The 25,206-nt window shown below is 46.3% G+C and overlaps 1 protein-coding gene and 1 long non-coding RNA gene across 3 annotated transcripts; one reads left to right on the forward strand and one right to left on the reverse strand.

Moving 5' to 3' along the window:
• Positions 1-24,830, forward strand: LRRC24 (leucine rich repeat containing 24). The gene is made up of 5 exons (XM_051971247.1): positions 1-502; positions 20,164-20,338; positions 20,689-20,967; positions 22,127-22,295; positions 23,382-24,830. Exons 2-5 carry the CDS (start codon positions 20,174-20,176, stop codon positions 24,338-24,340), a joined length of 1,572 nt encoding a protein of 523 aa, XP_051827207.1. The 5' UTR covers positions 1-502; positions 20,164-20,173; the 3' UTR covers positions 24,341-24,830.
• On the reverse strand, positions 15,122-20,857 carry LOC127544577 (uncharacterized). Of its 2 annotated transcripts, XR_007949478.1 has the most exons (4): positions 20,764-20,857; positions 18,252-18,378; positions 17,463-17,776; positions 15,122-15,297 (listed from the first exon to the last, which is right to left on the reverse strand). It is a non-coding gene; the product is annotated as an uncharacterized LOC127544577 (long non-coding RNA). The 2 variants fall into 2 exon arrangements; XR_007949477.1 differs by having other exon boundaries at positions 15,122-17,776.
• Positions 24,831-25,206: the final 376 nt, after the last annotated feature.

Genomic DNA, 25,206 nt, shown 5'->3' on the forward strand with positions numbered 1-25,206 from the left:
CCCTCATCCCAGAGGAGCGTGGAAAGAGTTAAGGAGAGAGAGCGCCCTACCCCCACCCCCTGTGGCCCTGACATCACGAGGCGGCCTTGCGATTGGCCTGGAGAACCCATGACGCGGTCCACGGGGGGCTCAAGACTTGAAAAGACTAGATCTGAGGTGGGGAGAAGGGGAAGCTTGAGGCGAGGATAAGGAAGGGGGAGGGGCGGACGAGTCTGGAAAGGCGCACTAGCTTCCATCCACCCGCACGCGCTCGGAACGTTGGGCACCCTCCCCTCTGTAGCAATTCACACGCACGACACGCGCAGACACGCGCAACGGCTCGGGCCTTTGGGCGCGTGGCCCGACCCGCTCTCTGGATCAGTCTGCGTCTGGTCTGTCGGGCCCGCGTCCTCCCTCTGGTGTCCCGTCCAGTCCTGTCTGGTCCGGTTCTGCCCACCCCGCCCGCCCGGGGCCGAAGTGCCGCGGGGCCATGGCGGGAGCCGCTCGCCTGGGGACCCGACAGGTGAGGGGCCGAGGGTCGGGAGGGCTTTGGGGAGGGGAAGGCAGGGCACCCCACGGGGGAGCTGTGGAGGGAGAGGTGTCAGCATTCTCCAGGCCCCTTCCCTCTCTGCGAGGACCGCTAGGCTCCGGGGCAGCGCCCAGGAAGACCAGCCCAAGGTCAGTCTGCCGGCAGCCCGGATTCTCGCACCCCCACCTCTGGGAGCGACTGGAGCTCCTCGCCTGGCCCTAGTTCCCTGGGCGGCTGCCCAGTTCCCCATCCCCCTACAGCTCCCCAACTCCCGGCCAAGCTGTCACCCCTAATCTAAACCCTTGTCCTCTGACCACCCTCCCCCTGCCCCTGATAATGACACTGATCCCCTGGGCAGCCATCTATCCTTGGACTCTCTCCTAGCATTCGGCTCCCACTCATCCTTTCTACTTTGGGCAGCTTTTCACTAGCCGAGTCGTCCTTAATAAAGCTAAATGTGGGCAGGACTGGGTGACTGGCACAAGAATCAGGTTGAGGAAGAATCTGGCTAAACCAGCTCCCGGTTCCCCCTTCAACCCCTTGCTTGTAATCCTTGGCTACCCTTTCCCAGCACAGTGGGTGATACATAGGAGGTTCTTAAGAAATGTTGAATGAATGAATGAATGAATGAGTAGTCAGTGGGAGCAGGTTTCATGTGCTCAGTCTTTGGCAGCTTCTTTACCCTCCCAGCCTGCAGGATGGTCAGGCAGCAGGCTTCGGTCCCCAGGGATTATCTCGGGAGTCCATTAGGTGTCCTGATGGACGGCTACTTTACATGTGCCCTGGATTTTGTGTCCAAGCGCCTTTTAGTAAATGTATGACAGAGAGGTGGGGCTGTTGGCTGCTGCCCCCTTTTGTGTCTCCTTCAGGAGCTAAGAGTTGGAAGAATCCCAGAGGCCATTTACTCCCAACTTGTGCTGAACAAGAATTCCCTCTAGCTCATAGCCAATAAATGGTCATTTAACCTTTACTCGAACACGTCCAAAGAGGGGGAATCCAATATGTCCCCAGGAAGCACAGTCTCATTTTTGAAAAGCTTGTCTTGTTTGGTTTTCAATATACAAAGCCTAAAATTTCCTCTTTGCAATTTATCTTGTGCTCAGTTGGAGGCCAAAGAGCCAAACAGAACAAGTCTCTTCCCTCTATTCCAGGGACCATCCAAAAGTTTGGATATGTCAGAGATTCTAGACTAGCAAACTGAGGGGGCAGGGACTCAAGGTGTTTCTTGAAAAAGGGGTAGTAAATTACCCCAAGATTCTAGGGGCTAATTAAATATGGTTGGTTCAGAAAAGGTAGGAGGAGTCAAGAGTGCCAGAGGTTGGTTTCTTTCAGATGCTAAAGCTCTACCGGGACATGTCAGTGACGTGGTCTGGATTTACAGGAATGGCTAGTGCTAGGCAAATAGCCTCCTGCGAAGCAGATTGTCGCCAGACAGCTGGCAGGCACCTGTTCCCCTGAGTTCTACGGTAATTGAAATTTGCTATGCCATTGAAAGCTTTCATCCAGAAGCCCATGGGCAAATCTGAAGACCCATATTCAGATCACCATATAAAAGCCCTTGACTCCAAGGACAATCCTGGTGTACAGCCTTTTTTTTTGACCAGACCTTCCAAGGCTGACCAGAAATTGCATTTTATTTAATAATTTAGGATTTAATTTAGAGCTGAAAGGGTTTATTTCAATCCCATCACAGGGAAACTAAAGCCCTGAGAGAAGTGAACTACCTAGTCATACTAAGTACCTACCCATTACAAGGAAAACCAGGACTCAGCTGCTTCTCTGTAGTGCCCAGAGGCTCCTTCTTCTGCTCAGGTTATGGTCTATGGAGAACTACTATTTTTAGGGAGCCAGGAAAAGGGTTTGGAAGGTCAAGAAGAAGAATCGAGGTCAGGTTAGTGAAAGTTAAAAGGATTTGTGTGATGTATATGAAATGGAAGAAAAGGAAAATCGTGGTTATAATGATCCCTCAGGAAGCCAAGGGAGAATAGACATGTTCATTAGTGTCAGTCAAAAATTCCTTTAGAGCAGAAATCAGTAGGACTGCACTGGGCTCTTCCAATAATTCCAGTCACATAAATCACCTATGCTGGAAACCATAACCATCCATATGAGCATAAAACTCTCTTGCTAGACCTTGCCAGCTAATATTCCTGTTGATTAGACGGGACCAACAGGAGCCATAATCAATGCTAAATGCTCAAATTGTGTGGGATACTCTATAAAATGCAACCTGCGGCTCAAGAGTGATCAATAGATGCATCATGAGGCCAGAACCCCCTGAACCCTGCAGGGCTGTTTACCCTGCTGTATTTTTTCTCATTACTTTGTATGGTTCATACTCCAAGCTGTGCTGTACTTTCTGATTTAGCCAGAAAGGTCCCTTGTGCAGAAACAATGTCAACAAAGCAGATGACATTATGAGGCTCCTGACTATTTCTGAGCTTGCAGTCTATATATCATCCCTTAAACTTTTCATTGTGGAGGGAGTGACCTCCTTGGGACTGCCTATCTGGCAGAGAAGAGAGTATTAATATAGAGGACAAAAACTCAGGCTGCAAGAAGCACTCACCATACATGTATCTATTCCCCATAACCTTGTCTGGCTCACCCTTGGAAAGTCATCCAATCTGCAGGGTGTTAATGATCAGCATCTCTGCCCAAATTCATCCTCCCCTCCTTCCATCCTCATTCATTGCCTTATTCTGAGCTGCACTGAGCTGTGAGGTGCTTTCTGATGAGTAATAGATTAAGGCTAAATAAAATTGTTCTCCTGCTTTAACCTGAAAGCCTGAAACTGTGTGATAGAGGAAAGGCCAGGGCTTTGATGCAACTTCATGCCAGCTGCTCAAGGAGTAAACTGGAATGTAATGAATGGCCAGGTATTACTGGACCCCTCCTCACCCAATATTGGGTGAAAGCAATTCACCAGCAGATAGTCTGTTACTGTATTTATCTGTACAAGTCAGCTGCCTCCTTTTACAGAAGAGAGAAAAGAGGATCAGGTGATCATCATTCTTGTGAGATTGCACATGTCAATTTACCCCATAAGTTTACAGAACAAGAGTCAAAAAATTTAAGAAAGCATGCACTTATTTAAGAAAAGAGAGAATGAAATGAGAGGAAAGATACTTTGTGAATAGGATCCAAAACACTCATATATTTTAAAAACCACTTTGCCAGGGGCTTAAAGGTTTTATCTTGTATCAGTCAGTATTACCAATACTTTTCCCAAGACAATCCTTTAAAAATGTCTAAGATTGTTGGGTTTCATTTGTCTCCTATTGATAGTGATACTTGATTTTCAAGCATTTTAGAAGTTAGTACATTTTTCTTTGGCATCATTGGCATTTCATTTGAAATGTACATTTCTTTAAATACTTTGTTTTTCAGCATCAATATTGTGCATTTTCTTTGAGTATTTAGATTTAAAACATTTGTTTTATTTAGCCTCTTTTTCTTTTCTTTTGTATACTCAATATACCATTTGTTTCCAGCATGTATATTTTTGTATATAATAAATTTATTTTAAGCTGAAAAAAAAAGAAAGAAATTGCACATATCAGCAGACAGTCCCTCAGACTATAATGTGTACACCTCTAGCCGCACAGCATTCCATCTCTACTTTCCCAGATCTTCTGGACTGAGACCCCACCATGAGAGCCGCCTGCCCTTCTTCACCCTGCCAAACTCTTACAAACTTTTCAGGAAATCCCCCTTGGGCCCTTTGCTAAGCTGGCTAAGTCTACAAGGCAGGTCCCTGTGAGGGTATTTTCTCCAAAGTTCTATTCTTGGAGTTGAGTAGTTGTCACCAAGGAGACAGGGAAGCCACATAAGTTTCCCAATATGGAGTCTCTTAATATAATACATGCTTCCACTCAAAAATAATTTTTCTATAAAAAATTAAACTTGTGAAATAGTTCAATGCAAAAAGTATTTTCTAATCTACTATAAAGTGATTTGCAATTTAAAGTAAGTTAAAGAAATACAAATATCTAGCCACAATTTAGTACCCTTTTAACTAATGTTTATTTCTAGTCATCAATTAACTATCTCTTAGTTTGAATAGTGCTCTCATAAAAATTTTCTTGGCTTTCCTGGAGATTTTCTAAAGTTCGGAGGCCCCTAATCCTTGTTGTTGTTCAGTTGTTGACCATACTGTCTATGGGGTTTTCTTGACAAAAACACTGCAGTGGTCAGTCCACCATCTCCTTCTCCAAATTGTTAAGGCAGAAATTAAGTGACTTGCCTAGGACCACACAGCAAGTATCTGAGGGTAGGTTTGAACTCTGGTCTTTCTGACTCAGGGTCTGGCCCTCTCTTCACTGAACCACCTGGCTGCCTTCTAGGCAGAAGGAGGTGAAGTATCTTGTAGGAGGTCACAAAGTTAAATATTTGAAGGTAGATCTGAACTCCAGGCCTCTAACCAACCCTAACCTGTGTTAAAAGCTGATAGAGTTTTACTACAATTTTTTACTTACAATACAGCAGAGGTTTGTTTTTATTTTGTGAAGATATAGAAAGCGTTTCTCTCACAGAATCTATTTGTGGAAAAAATTTTTTGCATGAATCCATCTACTAGCCACAGCCAATAAGCCAGCGTGAGCCAGAGACAGATCTGACTAGTTTGTTCACTCTGAGGGTAACACACTCTACCGGCAGTTGTAGAAATGTGTGTCATTCACAATTCAGTTAGTAATATTTACATGTGAAAAAAAAAAGATGGCTGCAGATAGATGATAATTTTTTTGTGTGCTCATGAAGAAGAAAATACATCACTAGCTACCGAAGCTAGAGAAAGGATGCGTCTTTATTAGTAGAGCTAGTTGTACTAAATTAAAAGTAACTAACCACACATCCACCATCAGGCAGGGTACAGGGAAGGAACATTTCTTGAATTGTTGAACCCTTCTTTCTGGAGTAGTTCATTGTAACCAATTAGGAGGGTAAAAAGGACAATGAAGGAAAGCAACTGCTGCAACTGGTTCTGCAGTTTGACAGCAAAATGTTGAATTCAAAACAAAATGGAATCAATTATATCCTCTTACAGATCCACATCAGCACTGGGCGAGCTCTTCTGCCCGCAGGAACACAGGCAACGGACTAAAGCTTGGGCAGTAGAAAATAAAAGCCCTGATGCCCCTGGTCCTCCAGAACGTTACCCAAACAAGGGGATGCTTCCTTTATCAAATGCATTGGCGTTCCCACTCCCTCCACAGCTTGGGGGGGCCTTCCTTTCAAGGTGCAGCTAGCTCAGGTTCTAAGCTTCCCCCAGTGCTGACTTTGCCCTTACCTTGAGCTTTAGGGAGCCACTCTCAACGCTTTGGCTCCCTTTTTTATGTCAGATAATATGGGTAATAAGAGAGCAGATCCTGCCATGGAGAACTTCCTCTAGAGGAGGCCAAAATTGTTAAGAGTGAAGGGGCTACAGTGTTTGTCCTGGGCTGCCGGGATAAAATCAGAAGTTCATAACAAGGGCATGTGAAAACGTATTTGTCATTTTAAAAGAATGCACAGAGAAGAATAGAAGAAAGACCAAAAAGAATCACAGATAGGCAAGAGGGTTTTGAAGTTTCGTGTTGAATTTATTCTCAACTTAGAAAAAAAGCAAATTGTACATGAGAGACTCCTAGTTTCATATACAATCTTTTTCTCTTCTAGCACATATAAGAAAATGTGCTTTTACTCGATATTTGTTAAGATTAGAATAACAGCAACAAAAAGAATTTTAAAAGTGAGGGAAAAGACAAGTCTGTGTGCATGGTGCCCTTAGCCCTGAAAGGAAGGGCTGTGAAACATTCTCCCTGAATTTTTCTGTGGAAGGACCAATGAGACAGGAAGAAAAGCATCAGGTGGAAATGACAAAGTTTGGACAAAGAGTATGTCTGTAGAACGAGCGATGTCAATTCAAGGACTCTGTGGCCAAAAGTCCCACTGAAAAAGTCATCACACACACACACAAGCGTGCACCCACGAGTGCATACACACACACACACACACACACACACCCGCACTCCCTTGTGGGTTAGCCATTGCCCTGGGGAGCAGAAGGGATTTTGAGAGCTGAGGACAGCTGGTTTGCAGCCCAGGAACATCAGAAAGATTATCCTGAAGGTGCCCAGTTGGAGTCTAATGCTGTTCTAATTCCTTCTGTAGGGGATTATTCTAGAGCAGACTTCATCAGTGGGGATCCCAGAGGGACAGGAGGCAGCAGCTTTAGTCCCAACCACCCCTGAACTGGTCTTGGGAGGGAGACAGATCTGGGGCATCAAGTGGGGTGCATCCACTCTCCTACTTGAGAGGGGAAAGGTGGGGGCAGTGCCTGGCCTAAAGCAGCCCAAGTGGGGACAGCTGGCCGGGCTCCTTTTCACTATGGAAGACGGGCTGAGCCTAACACTGGGTTCAGTGCCATGCTATGTATCTTTATCACATTTGAATCTTAGTTACCAATAGATAGAAGGCTAGATTTGGAGTCAGGAAGATTTGAATTCAAATCCTGCCTCAGACACTTTCTTATTTGTTTTGTGATTTGATTTATCTAAGTCTGAGAGTGCAAGGTTGAGATCTCCCACTATTATAGTTTTGTTGTCTATTTCTTCTCGCATCTCTCTTAGCTTCTCTTTAAGGAAGTTAGATGCTATACCACTTGGTGCATATATGTTTAATACTGATATTGCTTCATTGTCTATAGTACCCTTAAGCAAGATATAGTTTCCTTCCTTATCTCTTTTAATTAGATCAATCTTTGCTTTTGCTTGATCTGAGATAAGGATGAAATAAGCTACCCCTGCTTTTTTGACTTCACCTGAAGCATAATAGATTCTACTCCAGCCTTTTACCTTTACTCTGTATGTATTTCCCTGTTTTAAATGTGTTTCCTGTAAACAACAGATTGTAGGGTTCTGACTTTTGATCCAGTCTGCTATCCGCCTCCTCTTTATGGGAGAGTTCAACCCATTTACATTTACGGTTAAAATAACCAATTCTGTATTTCCTGCCATCCTAATATCCCCAGATTATATTTTTCTTTTTCTTGCCCTCCTTCCCTTCTTCCCTAGTATTAAACTTATTGGTCCCACTAACGTCACGCAGCTCTCCCTCTTTAGTATCCCTCCCTCCTCCCTTTGAATCCCTTCCCCTTTCTTGTACCCTTCCCTTATTACTCTTTTTCCTTCTCCCTTTTCCTCTCCCACTTTTTAATGAAGTGAGAGAAGAATCTCTGTAAAACAAAATGTCAATTGTTTCCTCTTTGAGCCAACTCTGATGAGAGTAGGATTCACACAATGTTCCTCCCCCTCTCTAAATTCCCTCATATATGATAGGTTTCCTTTGCCTCACTATCACATGCAGTTTCCCTCTTTTTATCTCCCCTCTTCTCTTTTTCTGACATTATCCCCTTTCCATTTCTACTTCCCTTATTTATGTTATAGCAGTAAAATCAAATTATACACATGGTTTTTATGTATATCCACAACACAAATACAGTTCTCAAGAGTTCCTTTTACTCTCTCTCTCACCCATAATTTTCTCATGTAAAATGCAGATAATAATAGCAACTACCACAATACAGTTATTGTGAAATCAACTGAGATACATGTCAAGTGCTTTACACCTAAAACTATTTTAGGAATTTCAGTTATTATAAAGATATGTTAGTAAATGTTCAACAATCAGCTCAAAAAATGGAGGGTTTTTTTTAGTGGTATTGACTTTTATTTAAGCAAAGAATATTTTATCATTGAAACATCTAAACTATTAGCATTTGCTAAACATCTAATATAGGCTAAATATGTGCAATCTTTTAAAGCATATTTCCATATTTCTTATGCTGTACAAGAAAAATCAGATCAAAAAAGAAAAAAAAAAGCCAAAAAACAAAACAAAACAAACAAACAAACAAAAAAAAAAAAAAAACACACAGGTGAAAACACTATGCTTCAATCCCCATTTAGACTCTCTAGCTCTCTTTCTGGATGTGGATGGCATTTTTCATCCTAAATCTATTGGAATTGCCTTGAATCATTAAATTGTTGAGAAGAGCCAAGTCTATCATAGTTGATCATCACATAATCTTATTACTGTGTACAATATTCTCTGGGTTCAGCTCATTCCACTCTGCATCAGTTCAAATAAGTTTTTTGCAGGCTTTTCTGAAATCAGCCTGCTCATCATTTCTTATAGAATAATAATATTCCATTATATTCATATAGCAAAATGGAGATTTTTAAAAATACAGGACATACTTTTAAGTTTAATCTGTATCATTAACATTTTCCCCATCACTTAAGTTTGTACAAAGCGATAAATCAAGGCTGATTTGTAGCATTTGTTGATTTCTGAAATCTTAAATGCTACCACTGAAAATGTAACCATTAGGAGCCTGTAGGTGTGGGCTCCAGCACAGTCCTGGCTTATTGCTGCTTTTCTTTTGGTTTAGCTGGCCCCAGTCTATGATTCTTTTGTTCTCTCCATGCTTTTCAACCACACAGACCCTGCTCTTCCCGGCTGCTCTCACTTCACAACAGAAGTGTTTCTGTTCTGGCCAGAAACTCTGAAGATCTCCTTCTCTCAGATGGATTCTTCTGGGAAGTCAAACTAGGCCATCTTTTGCCTCAATTCTTACCCTAGGCTTTAATCATTGAATGGGTGTTGTCTCAAACAAACTGAGACCCAGGAAGGACCTGAGCTTAAAAAGGCATCCCCTCTACTCCCCCGAGCAATGGCTGACCCACAAGGGAGTTCAGGGTGTGTGTGTGCACTCGTGGGTGCACGCTTGTGTATGTGTGATGACTTTTTCAGTGGGACTTTTGGCCACAGAGTTCTTGAATTGACATCTCTCGTTCTACAGACATACTCTTTGTCCAAACTTTGTCATTTCCACCTGATGCTTTTCTTCCTGTCTCATTGGTCCTTCCACAGAAAGATTCAGGGAGAATGCTTCATGGCCTTCCTTTCAGGGCTGAGGGCACCATGCACACAGACTTGTCTTTTCTCTCACTTTTTAAATTCTTTTTGTTGCTGTTGCTATTCTAATGTTCTCAATTCTAATCCAAGGCCATGACCATCTGTCCTGATATGTGTCTTGCCACTGAACTCCAAATGACTCTAGAGGAGAGAGTGAGGCTGATGATCTGGATGGCTCTAGCTCACTTAAATCCAACTCATTTGCAAGTCAAGACATCACCCTCTTGATGACATTGACCTTTCCTTCTCCAGGAGCACCAGTGACAACTCCACAATCCCACCAGTGCTCACCTGTTCCCCCTTAAACAGGGTCTTTCACAGCTACTTTGGCCCCGCTTTCCACAATGCTGGCTGGGTGCTCTGCTCTGAAAAATTAGCCTTAGAGAACAGGAATGTTCCTGAGGATGTTTTCATCAGCTCCTCAAAAATCACAGAATATTTTCTTCCCTTGGTCCTTTATCTGAGAAATGTTTGAAGAATAGGTTGGAAGGAAGAGAATAAGTATTTATTAAGCACCTACTATGTGCCAGGCACTTCACAAATCTATATTATTTGATCCTTACAACAACCCTGGGACATAGGTGCTGTTATCATCCCTATTTTACAGTTGAAGAAATTGAGGTTACCTAACTAGTCCAAGATCACATAGGTAGTGTCTGAGGTCAGATCTGAATGCAGATCTTTCTGACCTCAGGCCCCCATTGCATCACCATCTGCCTCAGGATCATCGGCCTCTTGGTCCACAACTGGGAGAGACCATCAAGGCAAGAGTCATCCACAGCTTGGACTTTGGGGCACAGTCCCTTTTGTATATAATGGTATTTCTGGTTTGTCCATCTGGGGGCACAACATCCTTGACCCAAAATCTAGGCTCTGCTCAAAACCCTCCAGTGATGATATTAGCTCATATTATGTGCTTGAAGGTCTGCAAGTATTTTATATATGTAATAAGTATGTACATATATAAATATATATACACATATATGTGCGTGTGATCTCATTTAATCCTCAAGTGTATGAGGTGGGTTTTACTGTCAGGTCCGTTCTACAGATGAAGAAACAGGCTTTTAGAAGTTATGTCCTGTGAATGGTCTAACAGCTAGTCAGTGCCTGAGGTGGGATTTGAATTCGGGTCTTCCTGCCAGGAAATCCAGCTCTCTCCACACTACACTCTGCCCACAACTTCAGGAGTCCACCTGCTTCAGTTTTGGGCAGCCGTCAGGCTGACATCTGCCTTTGCCATCAACCCGGCTCTGGGCTCTGCCCAATGGGGCAAAGCAGAAGGAATCTCCCCCGGGAGAGCCTGGTGCTGTCGGTCTGAATATGGCCACGTCCTGCATGCTGCTCTGCAGGAGTGAGGTCTTCCGGCTGCTCCCCCTTCTAGCTGCTGCCCCTAGACGGGCTCCCTTTCTTCCAGGTAGAGAAGGGAATGCAGTCCCCCAGAGATGGTCTGTCCCACCCCCTCTTGTTCTGGATACCAGGCGCTTTACTTTTTTCTGCTGCCATGTCACTCTGTTGACTCATTGATCTCTTGGTCCACTGAAACCCTCAGGTCCTTTTCACAGGAGTTCTTATCTGGTCCTATATTTGTGCAATTGATAGTTTCTGAATCTTGCTGTGGAAATGACATACATCTCCATTAAACTTCATTCTGTAATGCTTAATTGGGCAGGAACAAGATGTACACACACACAAAATAAATACTGTGTGTATTAAATAAAATCATTTCTGGGAGGGGGGAGTATTAATAACTAGGGGAGTCAGGAAAGACTTCCTATGGAAAAGACCAGAATCTCAAGGGAATCAGAAGGTGGAGATTAGGCTTCCTGGAGACAAAAGATAGGGAGAGAGAACTTGGGCCTGGCCTTGCTAGGCTTTAGAAGGAACGCAGAACGTGATTTATCTGGGAACAGTGTGTTGTGAGTCTGGAGTGACAGGTTGGAGTCAGCTCTTTGAAAGGCGTTTCTATTTTAACCAGAAGCAATAGGGAGCCACTGAGAGCTGTAGGAGGCGGAGGAACCTTTGCGTTAGGTCCTTCAGTTTGGAAGTTGCGTAGAAGGGAGTCCAGGGAGGGAATCCGGAGGCGTGAGCCTGTACTGGGCAGGGATGGTGTAAGGGAAGAGAATGTCCGTGGGATGCGGACGCTTGCCACGGACTGGCTGAGGCGGGGCGAGGGGGTGGGGGGTGTGCGACCGAAATGGCTCCCGGGTTACTGAAGGCCCGCGGGGCCGGTCCTTGACCGGACTCCGGCCACTCTGGAAGTTCTGAAAAGCAGAGCGCTCAAGACCACAGGGCCGGAGCCGAGGCGAGGCCGCGGGAAGAAAGGAGCCGGAGGCGGGAGCACCTGCAGCTGCTAAGGAAGAACCAGGCGGAGAAAGGGGAGCTAAATGCCCCTCTTCCCTCTTCCCTCTTCCCCTACCACGGCAGCTCCTTCCCTTCCCCCTCCTCTCCGCCCCGAGCTGGGAAAGCTGTGACGAACTTCAATCCTTCCTTTCTCCTCCTGTTTTCTCTCTACCAGCAAATGGCAGGAATTTTACTGCTAGATTCCCCTTTCTTTTGTCAGTTAGAATCCCAATTGTGTTTCCGTGAAAACGATTTTCCCTCACTTTAAAAACAATCATTATCAAGGAGTACCGTGTGTCCACATAGAATCATCCACAGGAGAAAAGGGGGAAAGCTGAGAGGCGATTCCCAGCAGGAAAATACTCAGAATCTCTGTTCACGTGGCAGGGATTAATCTGGGGGCTCCAGGCTGTGATGATTTTATTAATGACTTTTTATCATTATGTAAGCCCTCTAAGTAAGCAGGGGAAGGGATCCACATGGACAACGAGCACTTGTTCTTGGGGTACCTCAGTTAAAATGAGCCTGTTGTCGCCTTCCTTCCTGCACCCCGCTCTGGCCTCGGACCAAAGAAGAGCCGGGTGGGCATTGGGAGGAGTGGTGGAAGGAAGCCCAGTGGGAGGCGAAAGACGTAGATTCCAAGATCCAGCTCCTTCCGCTCGGCTCCACGGCAACCGTGGGCTGGTTCCATATGGAGAGTTGGCACAGGTGTGAAATACTTTGCGCTGGCTGCGAGGATGCGGGTGGGGGGTCAGGAAAGGCTTCTTGTGGAAGGTGACATGGGAGGGAGGCTTTGAAGGCCTCAAAGGTGAGGAGAGAGTGAGTGCAGGGATGGGGACAGCCCACAGAGAGGCCCAGAGACAGGAGCCGGTGTATGTCATGTGTGAGGAAAAGCAAGAAGCTTAAGGTGGATCATAGAGCCCAGAAAGGACGAATGTATAATCAGAAAACGGGAAAGGTAGTTTAGGAGCCAGGTTGTGAATGTTTCAAAGCCAAACAGTGTTTTATATTTAAACCTGAAAGTTTGAGGGAGCCAATGACATTACTTGAGTAAGGGAGTGACTGCGGCCTGTACTTGTGCTTTAGAAAAATCACTTTTAACAATTACTTGAAGGCTGGATTGGAGTGGGAAGTGACTTGAGGTAGGGAAAATTATTAGGAAGACATTGTCACAGTCCATGTTGAGTCCCTGAAAACCCAACCTAGGGTGGTAGTTGTATAAATAAAGAGAAAGAAGGGGAATGGATGTCACAGAGGTTGTAATGTAGAAATGATAAAATTTGGCATTTGTAGGTCAAAGAATCTCATTGAATTTGTAGACCTTAATGACTGGAAGGATAATGATACCCTTATCAGAAAAATGGAAGAAAAGAAAGATGATGTTGCATTCTGTTTGAGACATAATGTGCTTGAGATGCGGACATCCAGTTTGAAACCAACAGGAAATTGAAGATGGGTTGCTATAGCTCAAGAGAGAGAGAGAGAGTTTTCTACATAGGGAGTCCTCCACATAGAGATGATTATTAAACCCACAGGAATCAAGTGAGATCAAGAGAGGGAATAAAAGGGAAACAGGACAAGAGGTATTTTATGAATGGTGACTTTGCTACAAGATCAAAAGTCAGTGGATACAAGATTAAGATAGAGCAGTATCATAAAAACCCAGAGAGAAGAGAGTACAAGATTAAGATAGAGCAGTATCATAAAAACCCAGAGAGAAGAGAGTAAAAGATCAAAGTTCTTATTTGGACACAATGAATTAGAGAAACCAGATGTAGATGTACAAGCAAGCGTAGATATATAGCAATTAATATAGGCTTGGAGCTAGCAATTCAAGAGAGGATTTTGGGAGAAGTAGATCTGAGAATCATTTGCATAGAAGGGAGTATTCAAAGAGAGTGTAGAGAGAAGTGAAGAGGTTCCAGAACAAAGTTCTAGGGTATACCCATAACATGGGGGTGAAACATTGTTTATGACTCGGAAAGGAGACTGAGAAAGAGCAGCCAGATATGGAAAACAATCAGGAGAGGGTCATGCCATAAAAACTCAGAAAGGAGAAACCAATAAAATAGGAACTCCATGAGGACAGGAATTTCTTTGTTTTGCCTTTGTACATCCAGAGCCCAGCATAGTAACTACCACATTAATAAGATATTTTAATAAATGATCTGTTCAATTGAAATGCAGTAAGAATTCAGAAGGAAAGGGAGGTCTAGTGTCAAAGTTATAGAGGACTAAAAAAGGATAAAGATGGATAAAAAGCCATTGAATTTAGCAAGAGATCAGTGGTGATCTAGAAGAAAGCAGCTTCAATTGAGTGACAGAGAGAAAGCCAAATTGAAAGGGATTGAGAAATGAGCTGGAGGTGAGTAGAAACAAGAGTACAGTTTTTCTAGAAGTTTGGTTGTGAAAGGTAGGAGAGATCAAGGATAATAGTTTGAAAGAATGTGATCAAGGTTTGTGGGTGGGAGAGAACTGGGCACATTTTATAAGCAGCAAGAAAAGTACAAAGATAAAGTTTGAAAATAAAGAAAGAAGATGATCAAAAGGGCAAACTCTTGAAGCTAAAAGAGGATAGACTCATCCCTTTTATGCTTGAAAAGAAAAAGTCTGTCTGTTTCACTCAAGATTGGAAGAAGGAAAATAGAGGTCAATGTTGGGAAGATTTGAAGAGTAGAATGGGGGAAAGAGCAAGCTTGCAATCAATGATGGTCTCAAATTTTTTTGAGGTGTAATGCTTAGTGGCTTCTTTCCATAGTATCAGGCTAAGCTGAAGGATTTACCTCAGTAAAATAGGAAATGAGGTCCTCTGTTGAAAAGGAAAGTTGACACATGCAAAAATGTTTGTAGCAGCTCTTTTTGTGGTGGCAAAGAATTGGAAAATGAATGGATGCCCATCAATTGGGGAATGGCTGAATAAATTGTTACATGAAAGTAATGGAAGATGATTGCTCTATAAAAAATGATGAACAAGTTGATTTTAGAAAAGCCTGCAAAGATTTATATGAATAGATGCTGAGTGAAGCAAGCAGAACTAGAAAAATATTGTAGAGAGTAACAGCAAGATTGTGAGATGATCAACTACGATAGACTTGGTTCTTCTCAGCAATCCAAGGCAATTCCATAAATTTTGGATGGAAGAAAATGTCATAATATCCAGAGAGAGAAAACTATGGAGACTGAATATAGATCAAAACATTATTTTCACCATTTTTTCCCTTCTAGTTTTTTTTCTCATTTTCCCCTTTTGCTCTATTTTTCTCTCCCAACACAACTCATAAGGAAATATGTAAAAAATGACTGTACATGTATGACCTAAAATTTTTTTTAATAAAAATAAATAATTGGTGTTTTTTCTACGGCTTCTATCTAGTAACAAAACACAGTAAAGTCTCTTTACATGAATCTCTGAGTTGAGTTTATATATTCTTTAGGAGTTCCTCAACCACTCAACACTTTAGGAAAGCAAGCTCAAAGGCCAGGGCCTAGGGAAAAAAGAGAAAGTAAGTGGGAGACTTGAGATGGCAAAGGAAATAGATTGTCAATAGGAGGTTGGAGAATTGGTGAAAGATCTTCCTTCCCTGCTGTCAAGCTGGCTCTGATTAGCTTAATTGGACAGCTGCGGCTCCTTCTTGGCCCAAATCAGATGTAATTTAACCTTCTGACAAGACTCTGGTACAGAGGGAGGAGAGGAAGTACTGAGCAGAGTAGAGGGAAGGGGCAGCTGGATGCAGGGAGGAAGGAAGATGGGCAGAAATCTAGGTCATGTAACCTCTTTACTTTTTTGACAGGATTACTGAACTAGGAGATGAGGGAAATTACTCTAGATATAGTTTATCTGGATTTTTAGTAAGCTTTAGATAAAATATCTCAATATTTTTATGGAAAAGATAGAGGTGAGATGGGCACTAGACAATAATCCAATTCAATGTCTTCAGAACAAGTCAGTTAGCCAGCCTTGGACTCATTAATGGTTGGATGTTGTTGTGGCAGAAGCAGCAGTGGAGCACCCCAGGATCTGCCCTTGGCTTTGCTTGACATTTTAATCACTCAGTTGGATAAAGGGATAAATGGCATGCTCATAAACGTTGCCTCTGACAGGCTAAGCTTGGCTAAGGTGCTGGATGACAGAGTCAGGGTCCTAACTGAAAGCTGCCAAAAGGAAAATTAGTCTTGATGTAGTCTTACATTTAGATACCTCCCCTCCCAAATCATCTTGGGGGGCAGCTTGGTGAGATAGTTGTTCTCTAAAAGATGGGGAGGGGATTCAGTGGACTGAAAGCAGTCAATGAGAAAGCAGGAGGCACAACAACAGGGGGGCACAGTGGTCCCAGCAGCCTCTGCCCTGGTCAGACTGCAGAGGATGGTGTAATCCATCATGGGCACCGGGAGTGTCCAGAGGAGAGCAACAAGATGGGAAAGGCCTTGGGACAACTTCCCAATGACTGAAACTGGACAAAAGTGAAATAGGCTGCCTTCAAGGTCCTGGGTTTAATCTCCGTGGAATTCTTCAGTCAGAGGCTAGATGACCACTTACTGGCCACATTATAGTCGAGGTTCCTTCCAGGCTGGAGTTGGACCGGATGGGTGCCATGTCCCTTTTAATTCCCAATTCTGTGATTGTTTGACATTCTCAATTATCTAGATAAATCTAATTTCCAGATTGCTGCCTAAAAATCAGGCCACATTGCCAGTAAACGATCAGACCCCACTCCAACCTGAAATTGAACATTTGTTGTAAATGATCCAGAGAGTGCTTATTAACTTCAAGGAATATTTATCGACTCCCTACAACATGCACTGTGCTAGGGACTAGGGACAGAAGTAGAAGGCACACTTCTCTGGGGCTGTGAGTGAGGGGAAGTGGATCTGTGAGGCAGTGGATATGGAGGCAAGCCTTCCAACCTTGCAGTCAGAGGCCTGGCTTCAGATTAGCCTCCGCTCCTTACTTACTTACTGCCTATGGGACTTTGACTTCTTGAGGACTCCATTTCCTTGTTTATAAAATCAAGGGGGATCAGAATGGATGAACTTTTAAAACCCCATCCAGCTCTGAATTGATGATCCTTTCACCGCATTTTATTTCTTCCTTTTTCCCTAATTTTGTTGGTATCTGCACGTGGATTTCACTTAAACCAAAGGGAAATGTGTTTAGAGACCAGATTTCTTCTTTAGAATAATTAGATAGATAAACCCTGTCAATAGCATTGCTTTCACCTATCAATCTAATAACCCATTAATGGCTAAGCCATTTAAGATGAAAACTGAGAATTTAGGAACATCTTGTACAATGCAGAAGAAATGTTAATTTGGCCTGACCCAAATGAAATCTCTGTGATCACCATTTCTGGCTAAATGTTTACTAACTACTTTTTTAATAATATGTTCCAAAATTTTGTCATATCAAAGTTCATTGGAACCCGAAGACTGATTCAATTCCCTTTTTAAAAAATTGATCTAAATGCATTCATTATGTAATACTTGGCAGGCAGCTAAGAGAGAGAGCTGTCCTTGAAGACGGATTTCAAGTTCCTCCTCTTACACATACTAATTATGTGACCTCGGAGCAGTTCTTACCCTCAGTATTCTAGGCAATTCTTTAAGCTACTAAGAAAATCAGGGACCTGGATTAGTGGAGACAGTTTCTCACCTGGAAGTTCCATATAACAGTAAAATCCAGATCCAGCCCTCATCCTTATTCCTGTGTGCCAGATCCTGCTTCTTGTGGATAATTGTCCTCCAATACCTCTCCCATTCACCACGGCTTGTGTGCATCATGGCCAATGCTTATCAGTCCTATCTGCCAATCCTTCTCGAACCAGGGCAGCTAAGTGGCACAGTGAGTGCGGTGGCAGAAAGTTCCTGGAGTTAGGAAGACCCAAGTTCAAATACAGCCTCAGAAACTTGATAGTTGTGTGACCATGGGCATGTCACTCAGTCTCTCTTCTGCCTCAGTTTCCTGCTCTGTAAAATGAAAATAATAACAATAGCACCTATTTCTCAGGGTTGTTATGAGATTCAAATGAGATAATAATTGTAAAGCACTTAGCAGTGTCTGGCATACAGTAGGTGTTACATAAATGTTAATCCCATTCTCTCTTCTCTCATGTGCTCTGTGTGTGTCTGTCTCCCCTCTCCTTTCCTTCCCCAGAATATAAATAAGGCCAAGGCATCAGAAGTGCACAGTTGGGAGTGGGAACTGGGGCTAGCCCAGGGGACTGCCACCCCCAAGTCACCCATGAGTGAAGGAAGCTAGAAATCAGACATCTCAGCTCTAAATGTTTTTCTCTCAGGAAGGTGCCTTCATTGCCTCTTTAACTCCCCCTTTCTCCAGAACTTTCTTTTGAAAACATCACCCTAGTATGGGGCCCAGTCTCCTAGCAGGTGTATTGGCAGTGCCCACTTATGGACCTACTGTGCCTAGGACTGAGCCTCCTACCTGGAGGTTGACAAATTCTATCCTTGTGCAGTTATTCAGTTCTCCCTCTTCACTGCCTCAGTGGCCACTGACTTTGAGCACCTCTGGCAACTAGAGAAATCATCTTTCTCGAGAAGCTTTCTGACCTCTAGAAGAGAAGGATAGGATTCCTGTGAGGATGGGACACATCCCGTCCCAAAGACAAGGAAGGAGCTACAGTAGCAACACAAGCCCTGGCTAAAGGGGAAAAGAAGACCACAGAATAAGGGACTTCTCTCCAGTCCTGGAGTCAATTCCCACCTGCCCCGATTGCCCAGGTCTTTTTTTAGACCCTTAAATCCCAGTTTTTCCAGCAAGACCCAGAATGGCCAATCCAACATGCAAACTTGTCAGATTGTAAAGATTCCTCATTTTATGTGGGGAGACACTCTGACACCTCTTTTAGCTAGGGAGTCAATGAACATTACAGTGAAGGTACTTCTACCTTCATCCTGCAGTCAAAGGGGAAATGGCCCTGGGCTAGAGGTGAGCAGCAGAAAGGGGAAGGAAGGGAACAAGCATGTATTAAGCACCTGCTGTGAGCCCAGAGCTGTGCAAAAGCACTTTACAAATGTTATTTCATTTGATTCTCACAACCCTGAGAAGATTTATTATTAGGCCCATTTTACAGGAGAGAAAACTGAAGCTAAATGATTTAAGTGTTCATGGTCATCCTGCTAGGAAAGGTCTGCGGCTAGATTGGATTTCAAATGCAAATGCCTGACCCCAACTCGTGCTCTTACTTCCAGCACTCCAGAGTGGGCAGAGGGGGCCAGGCTTCTCCCCACCATCCTCTCCCCTCCAACAGACCCACTATATCACTGTTTTAATTGGAAGTAGCCCCAGATTTACTCTTCCCTCCTTAACTCCCTGCCCTCTGTGGTCTAAGGAGTAGGGAGAGAAGGCCTCACATCAAGCCCTGATGGGGGCCACAAGTCCAGATTGAGCACCTCCTCTGGTCCCTCAGTCTTATGACCAAACTTAGCATATTTAACTACATTCCCACAGTTTGGGAAGTCTCAGAGCTGGGGAAACTTCTGTCCTGACCAGCCGGTGGTCCCTAATGCAGGGGACCTGCTACCACCTTCCCCTTCAGTGGTGGCCCTGACCAGTCTGGGAACCCAGGTCATATTTGTTTACTGCTTATTCCGTGCTAGGCCCTACACTAAACACTTTACAGTGATTACTTCATTGGATCCTCACAACTATGGGAGTTGTTTTCTATATTTTATGCTTGAGAAAGCTGAGGCAGACAAGTAATCCAGGGCCACAGCTACTCTGAGGACTTAATGGGCATCAAGCCAGGCTCTGGGGTGGGAGATGCTGACCCTGAACAAGGCAGTTCCTGGCTTCATCCCTAAATTAGGGTAACAGGATGAGGTGGTCTGTCAGCATTTACTCACCAAACACTGGTTAAGTATTTGCTGTGAACAGAACGCCAAGACAAGACACAGACTCTGCCCTCTTGCTGCTGGGGGGGGGGGGGGGGGATGGGGAGAGGGACACAGAGGGAAGGAAATATGGACAAGTATACTCTCCAATTGTGTCCCAAGTGCATTATAGCTGCAAAAGGAAAAGGATGTGAGAGGTCCAAGGGAGTGGGTCATAATGGAGCAGGAGCTTTAGGGATCTCTCATGAAAGAGGCAGAGCCAGGCTTTGAAGCTGGGGTCAGCCAGCCATGGGAAGAGCAGCTGCAGCAGTGAGGCAAGCAGTCCAGTTAGATGAGATTACTGATTGGGCAATTTCTGCATGTTGGCAGCGAGAGTGGTAGAGGGGGGTTAGGAGATCCAGTGACTGCAGAGTCCCCTAGGGAAGGGGTGGTATATGTGAGTGAGGGTGCGGGCCCAAGGGCAGGCCAGGGGATGGGCCCACAGCCTCTGTTCTCTCTGACAGCTCCTCTAAGATGGCCTTGGGGGAGTCCATGCTGGCCAGCCTCCTCCCCATCCTGAGCCTCCTGCTGCTCAGGGGCCAGGGCTGCCCCACTGCCTGTCGCTGCTACAGCATGACCGTGGAGTGCGGTTCGCTGAGCCTACAACACGTTCCGCCTGGGATTCCATCCATCACTCAGGTATGGGAGCAGACCTCGAGACTTTCCTCCCCAGGCAAGGCTGGACCGGGCCCGTAGATCTCTGGGGAATAAGTGGAGTCCAGCCTAGGAATATGAAGGCAGTAACGGTATATGACAATAATTCCCCTTTCCATGGAACTTTTAATGTTTACAAAGTACTTTCTTCACAATAGTCCTTTGAGTTATAGAATGCAAAAATTATCCTCTTTTTACTGGGGAGGCCCGGAGATTGTGCTCCCAGGGGAGGTGACTGATTTCTGTCTTCCCTCACTGGACATCCCTCACTCCTCCTATTCCCAGCCTGAGCAGGGATCCCAAGCTTGATTCTGATGTGTGTGTGTCCTTCCCAGACAGTGTTCCTGCAGGATAACAGCATTACCCAGATCCACCAGGCAGACCTGGCCCCACTCTCAGGCCTGCAGTACCTCTACATGCAGAACAACAGCCTGTGGGCCTTAGAGCCGGGCGCCTTCCTTGGCCAACAGCAACTTCTGGAGTTAGCCCTCAACCGGAACCGCATTCACCTGCTCAACAGCAGCATCTTCAAGGGCCTGGACCACCTGCGGGTGCTCTACCTGGCAGGGAATCAGATCACACGGCTCCTTGACTTCACTTTCTGCTATCTGCCGGTGAGCATCACATGGTTCCCAGCCAAGCCCAGCTCTGAAAAGCATCCCTCCTCTCAACCCCGTTAGGGAGAGGCCTAAGGCCTGCCCCAGCTCCCCTTCATCCATCCATCCCTGCCTGGCTGGAGGGCAGCAATGAGGCAGGGCAGCCTCAGCAGGCACCCAACCCAACTTGGAAGTGGGCAGCCATGAGAGTAAGTGTTCTGGGGATCTAATGAGTTACTGCCCCAACCAGAGCCAGAGGAATTCAACTCAGTTCATTTGTATACATCTATTAATCACCTGCTAATTCCCAGAGGAGATCCAAAGTCAAAAAAAGCCACCATGTCAACCAAGGAAAGAAGCTTGAGATAAACATAAATTAGGACATGAAAAGTGAGCCAGAGGCAGAAAACAAAGTACAGGATCGGATCTGAGGGCAGAATTGACTGGGGACACGAGGGAAACCACCATACAGAGAAGGGGCACACCGGGCACGGTACTGCTGGCCAATGGGTATATAAAACACCAAAGCCCCTATGCTTTTGGAAGGGATACAACATATAAATGGACAAATGTTTGTCTGTTTGCTAGCGCTGGGATGGCTTCTGTGTAGTTTCATTTGATTCTCATTATAAAATACTAATTAATCCTATTCTAGAGATAAGGAAACTGAGGCTGAGGTAAAGTGCCTTGCCACTATCACCAGTCTGAGGCAGGTTTTGAATTCAAGTTTTCTTAATGGGAAAACACTAAGAAGCAGCTTAATTTTTACTTGGTTAGCAAAAGGAGCCCCAGAAAACCAGAATGTGCTGAAAGGAGAGCACTGGTGTTCATAGTGGCAACTCTGAGGCCATCCAGGGGAACCTCCTCCCTTTAAAGATAAAGAGTTAAACCTAGACTGGTTAAGTAACTTCCTTATGGTCACACACTGACCACAGAAGCAATGCCAGGGTTAAAAGCACAATCCTCTGACTCCCAATCACACTGTCCAGGTCCTCCTTCCTTCATAACCTGTTGACCATGCCACAGTTAGTCCTGAGCAGCGAAAAGGCCCCAGCCTGCCAGGGATCCCCAAGAAGTCTCTGGAAGGAGAGGAAGAACCGTGGAGCTGCTGAAGACTATCCCAGCTGCTTTCCTTGTTGATCTTCCTTCATTCCATGGTCCTTCCCCTCCATTTCAGAGGCTGCAGGAGCTGCATCTGCAGGAAAACAGTATTGAGCTGCTGGAAGACCAAGCCCTGGCCGGCCTCTCCTCCCTGGCTCTGCTTGACCTCAGCAAGAACCAGCTGAGTACCATCAGTCGAGATGCCCTGGTCCCCCTGGCCAGCCTGCAAGTCCTGCGCCTCACAGGTACTGTGTAAGGGCAGGGGCCCACGCTGCAGGGGAGTGGGCAGGGCCCAGCCATTCTCCCTGTCTGTCTCACACTCCTACACACCCACCATTCCTAGCACAAAGTTCACAAGCCACAAAATGGACACACATAGACACGAAGGAGCCAAGACTGAACTGCTAACGAGAGTATTGTTCTCTTGTGTGACACTTTGAAAATGAAGGGGAAAATGAGGACAGTCCCCTCCAACAGCTTTGGGAAAGGAAGCCCCACGGGTTAGAGAATATGAGATTTAGAGCTAGAAGGAGCCCTGGCCAGGAGCTTAGTCCAGAGGGAGAAGCTAAGACATATCTCTATTTTTACCACCAACAAAAAACACCAATTATGTGACTTGCCCAAAGTTAAACAGATGGCCAAGCCCGGCTCCTCAGACCAGCTACACTGTACCACACTGTTTTCTGTTGGGCAAGGCAGAGCTGGGCCCCCAAACAGACAGGGAGATGCATCAACCTTAATTGGACTTGGTCATAGCTATGACTCCAAGGGACCCCTAAAGTCTAAAAGAATAATAAGGGTCTTGGAAGGCGGCCTGTCCCCCAAAGCACAAATTCAGGAGGACTCTCCATCCTTGTACAAACAACAGATTCTCCCATGCTAAGATAAGAGCATGGGGAAGTCCAAGTGGAGCAGCCCAGCCCCGCCACCCCCAAGGCCCTCAGGGTGGGTGAGAATGTGCCCAGTTCTCACAGACAGGGTCTCTGTCGGGCCTTTCTGGGGCAGCCCGAGGCAGTGAGCACCATGCGGGGGGGGGGGGGGGGGGGGGGGGGGTCCTGGATCAGTGGGACAAAGTAGGAGAACAGTCTCAGAGAGGGTTGTGAGCAGGGGGTGATGCTGGGATAAGAGGAAGATGGTCAGGGCACTGGGGGCCCAGCTCTAGCCTGACTTGGTTTTTGTCAATGGTAAGATGTTTGTGCTGGTCTTAGAGGAGATGGGAAGGTCCAGAAGGATGGGGGGGAGGGGGAGAAGAGAGAGAGGGCAGCAGGACTCCGTGTATGGGTGGGGATGTGGGGGGCGGGGGAGTCAACTCCTCTGACCTTTCCCCTCAGAGAATCCCTGGCGCTGCGACTGCGCTCTGCACTGGCTTGGGGCCTGGATCAAGGAAGGAGGGCAGAGGCTCCTGAGCTCCCTGGACAAGAAGATCGTGTGTTCCGAGCCCCCACGTCTGGCCCACCAGAGCCTCCTGGACATCTCGGGCAACAGCCTCATCTGCATCCCCCCTACAGTGCATGTGGAGCCAGTGGAGGCCACTGCCCGGCTCGGGGACGACCTGCGGGTCTCCTGCCAGGCCTCCGGCTACCCCCAGCCTCTGGTCACTTGGAGGAAGGTGGCCCAGTCCCGCCTGGGACTGCCTAGAGCCAGCGTGCGCTCGGTGGGCGGGCCCCTGGGGGGGAGCGAGGGAAGCTTAGGGGAGCACCTGGCCTCCGACACAGGCAGCGGGATGCTCTCCCTCACCAACATCACCATGGCCCACGCTGGAAAATATGAGTGCGAAGCCAGCAACCCCGGGGGCAGCACTCGGGTGCCCTTTCTACTGCTGGTGAACCTGTCCCAGCAGCAGCCGCCTCGGGCCCCGCCCCCCGCCTCGGGAGCCGTCAGCCGGGAGCCCCTGTACGAGGCGGGCAGCATGGACTTCCGCGCGCTGGGCGCGGCCACGCAGACGGCCATAGCCGCCGGTATCTCCCTGCTGGCCCTCACGGCCCTGCTGCTGACCGTCATGATCTGCAGGAAGCACCGAAAGAGGAAAAAAGCCAAACAGGAGGAGAGCGTCCTCTACGTCAATGACTACTCGGACGGGCCCACGACCTTTGCCCAGCTGGAAGAATACCGGGACGAGCGGGGCCACGAGATGTTCGTCATCAACCGAAACAAGCCCCTCTTCCCCACCTATGAGGAAAGCGGGGAAGGACCGCCCACCGGCCGCCCAGGCCTGGTCCCTAGCTCCGAGCCCCTCCAAGACCAGGGCCTCTTGTTCCAGCCACAGATTGCCTATGAAATCCACTGCTGAGGACCTGGGCCGGACCAGGGGGTGGGGAGGATGGGGAGGACACCAGACAAGGGGGGGCAGGGGAGCGTGCAGAGACCCGATAGGGAGACTATATCGAGAACACACGGGGTGTGCAGAAAAGGGGGCACTCGGTCCGAGTGGGCACAAACCAGAAGGGGCCTGCAGAGATCGTGGGAAACCTGGGCTGGGCAGGCACGGGAGAAGGGCTGTATAGTCCCTGGACCTAGCGGGTGACTGGGTGTAGTTGGGGAGGGGAGCCGCAGCAGCTAATTGTGGTTTATGATAAACTTCCTACCCTCCCCCCTTCCTCCCCCCCTCCAAGCTTCAGTCATGCACAGTAGGGCAGTACTAGAGGTTTTCAGTAGAATTCTAGGTTGATAGGCGCGGTCCCTCGGAGGGGAAGCAGCCCCCAAGTTCCTCACATGACTAGAAGGCGCTCTAAAGTCTCCACCATCTCTAAAGGAGTGAGAGTTATCTAGCACCTACTATGCTAAGCACTTTACAAATATTTTATCCCCAGAATCCTGTGAGGTAGGATTGTGGTTATTCCCATTTTATAAAGGAACTAAAGCAGAGGCGAAATGATCAGCCTAAGATCATGCAAGTCCAGATCTGAGACTGAATTAGAACTCAGGTCTTCCTGACTGCAAGTCCCGTGCTCTATTCACAGCGCCTCTAGTGGCCTCAGCTCCGAGCCGGAGTTAACGAAGGATGCGCCGAAGACACCCAAATGGGCGGGAATCGCATCCCCGCTTTACCGAGTTCCCCCACCCACCCCGCCAGGGGGCCTCTCACACTACCCTCTCAGCCTTAGAGAGTCCCTACTCTCCGGCTTTACGTCACTTCCGTCAGAAGAGGGCGGGAAG

The sequence above is a fragment of the Antechinus flavipes genome, chromosome 1 (assembly GCF_016432865.1).
Source record: "Antechinus flavipes isolate AdamAnt ecotype Samford, QLD, Australia chromosome 1, AdamAnt_v2, whole genome shotgun sequence".
Taxonomy (NCBI): Eukaryota; Metazoa; Chordata; class Mammalia; order Dasyuromorphia; family Dasyuridae; genus Antechinus; species Antechinus flavipes.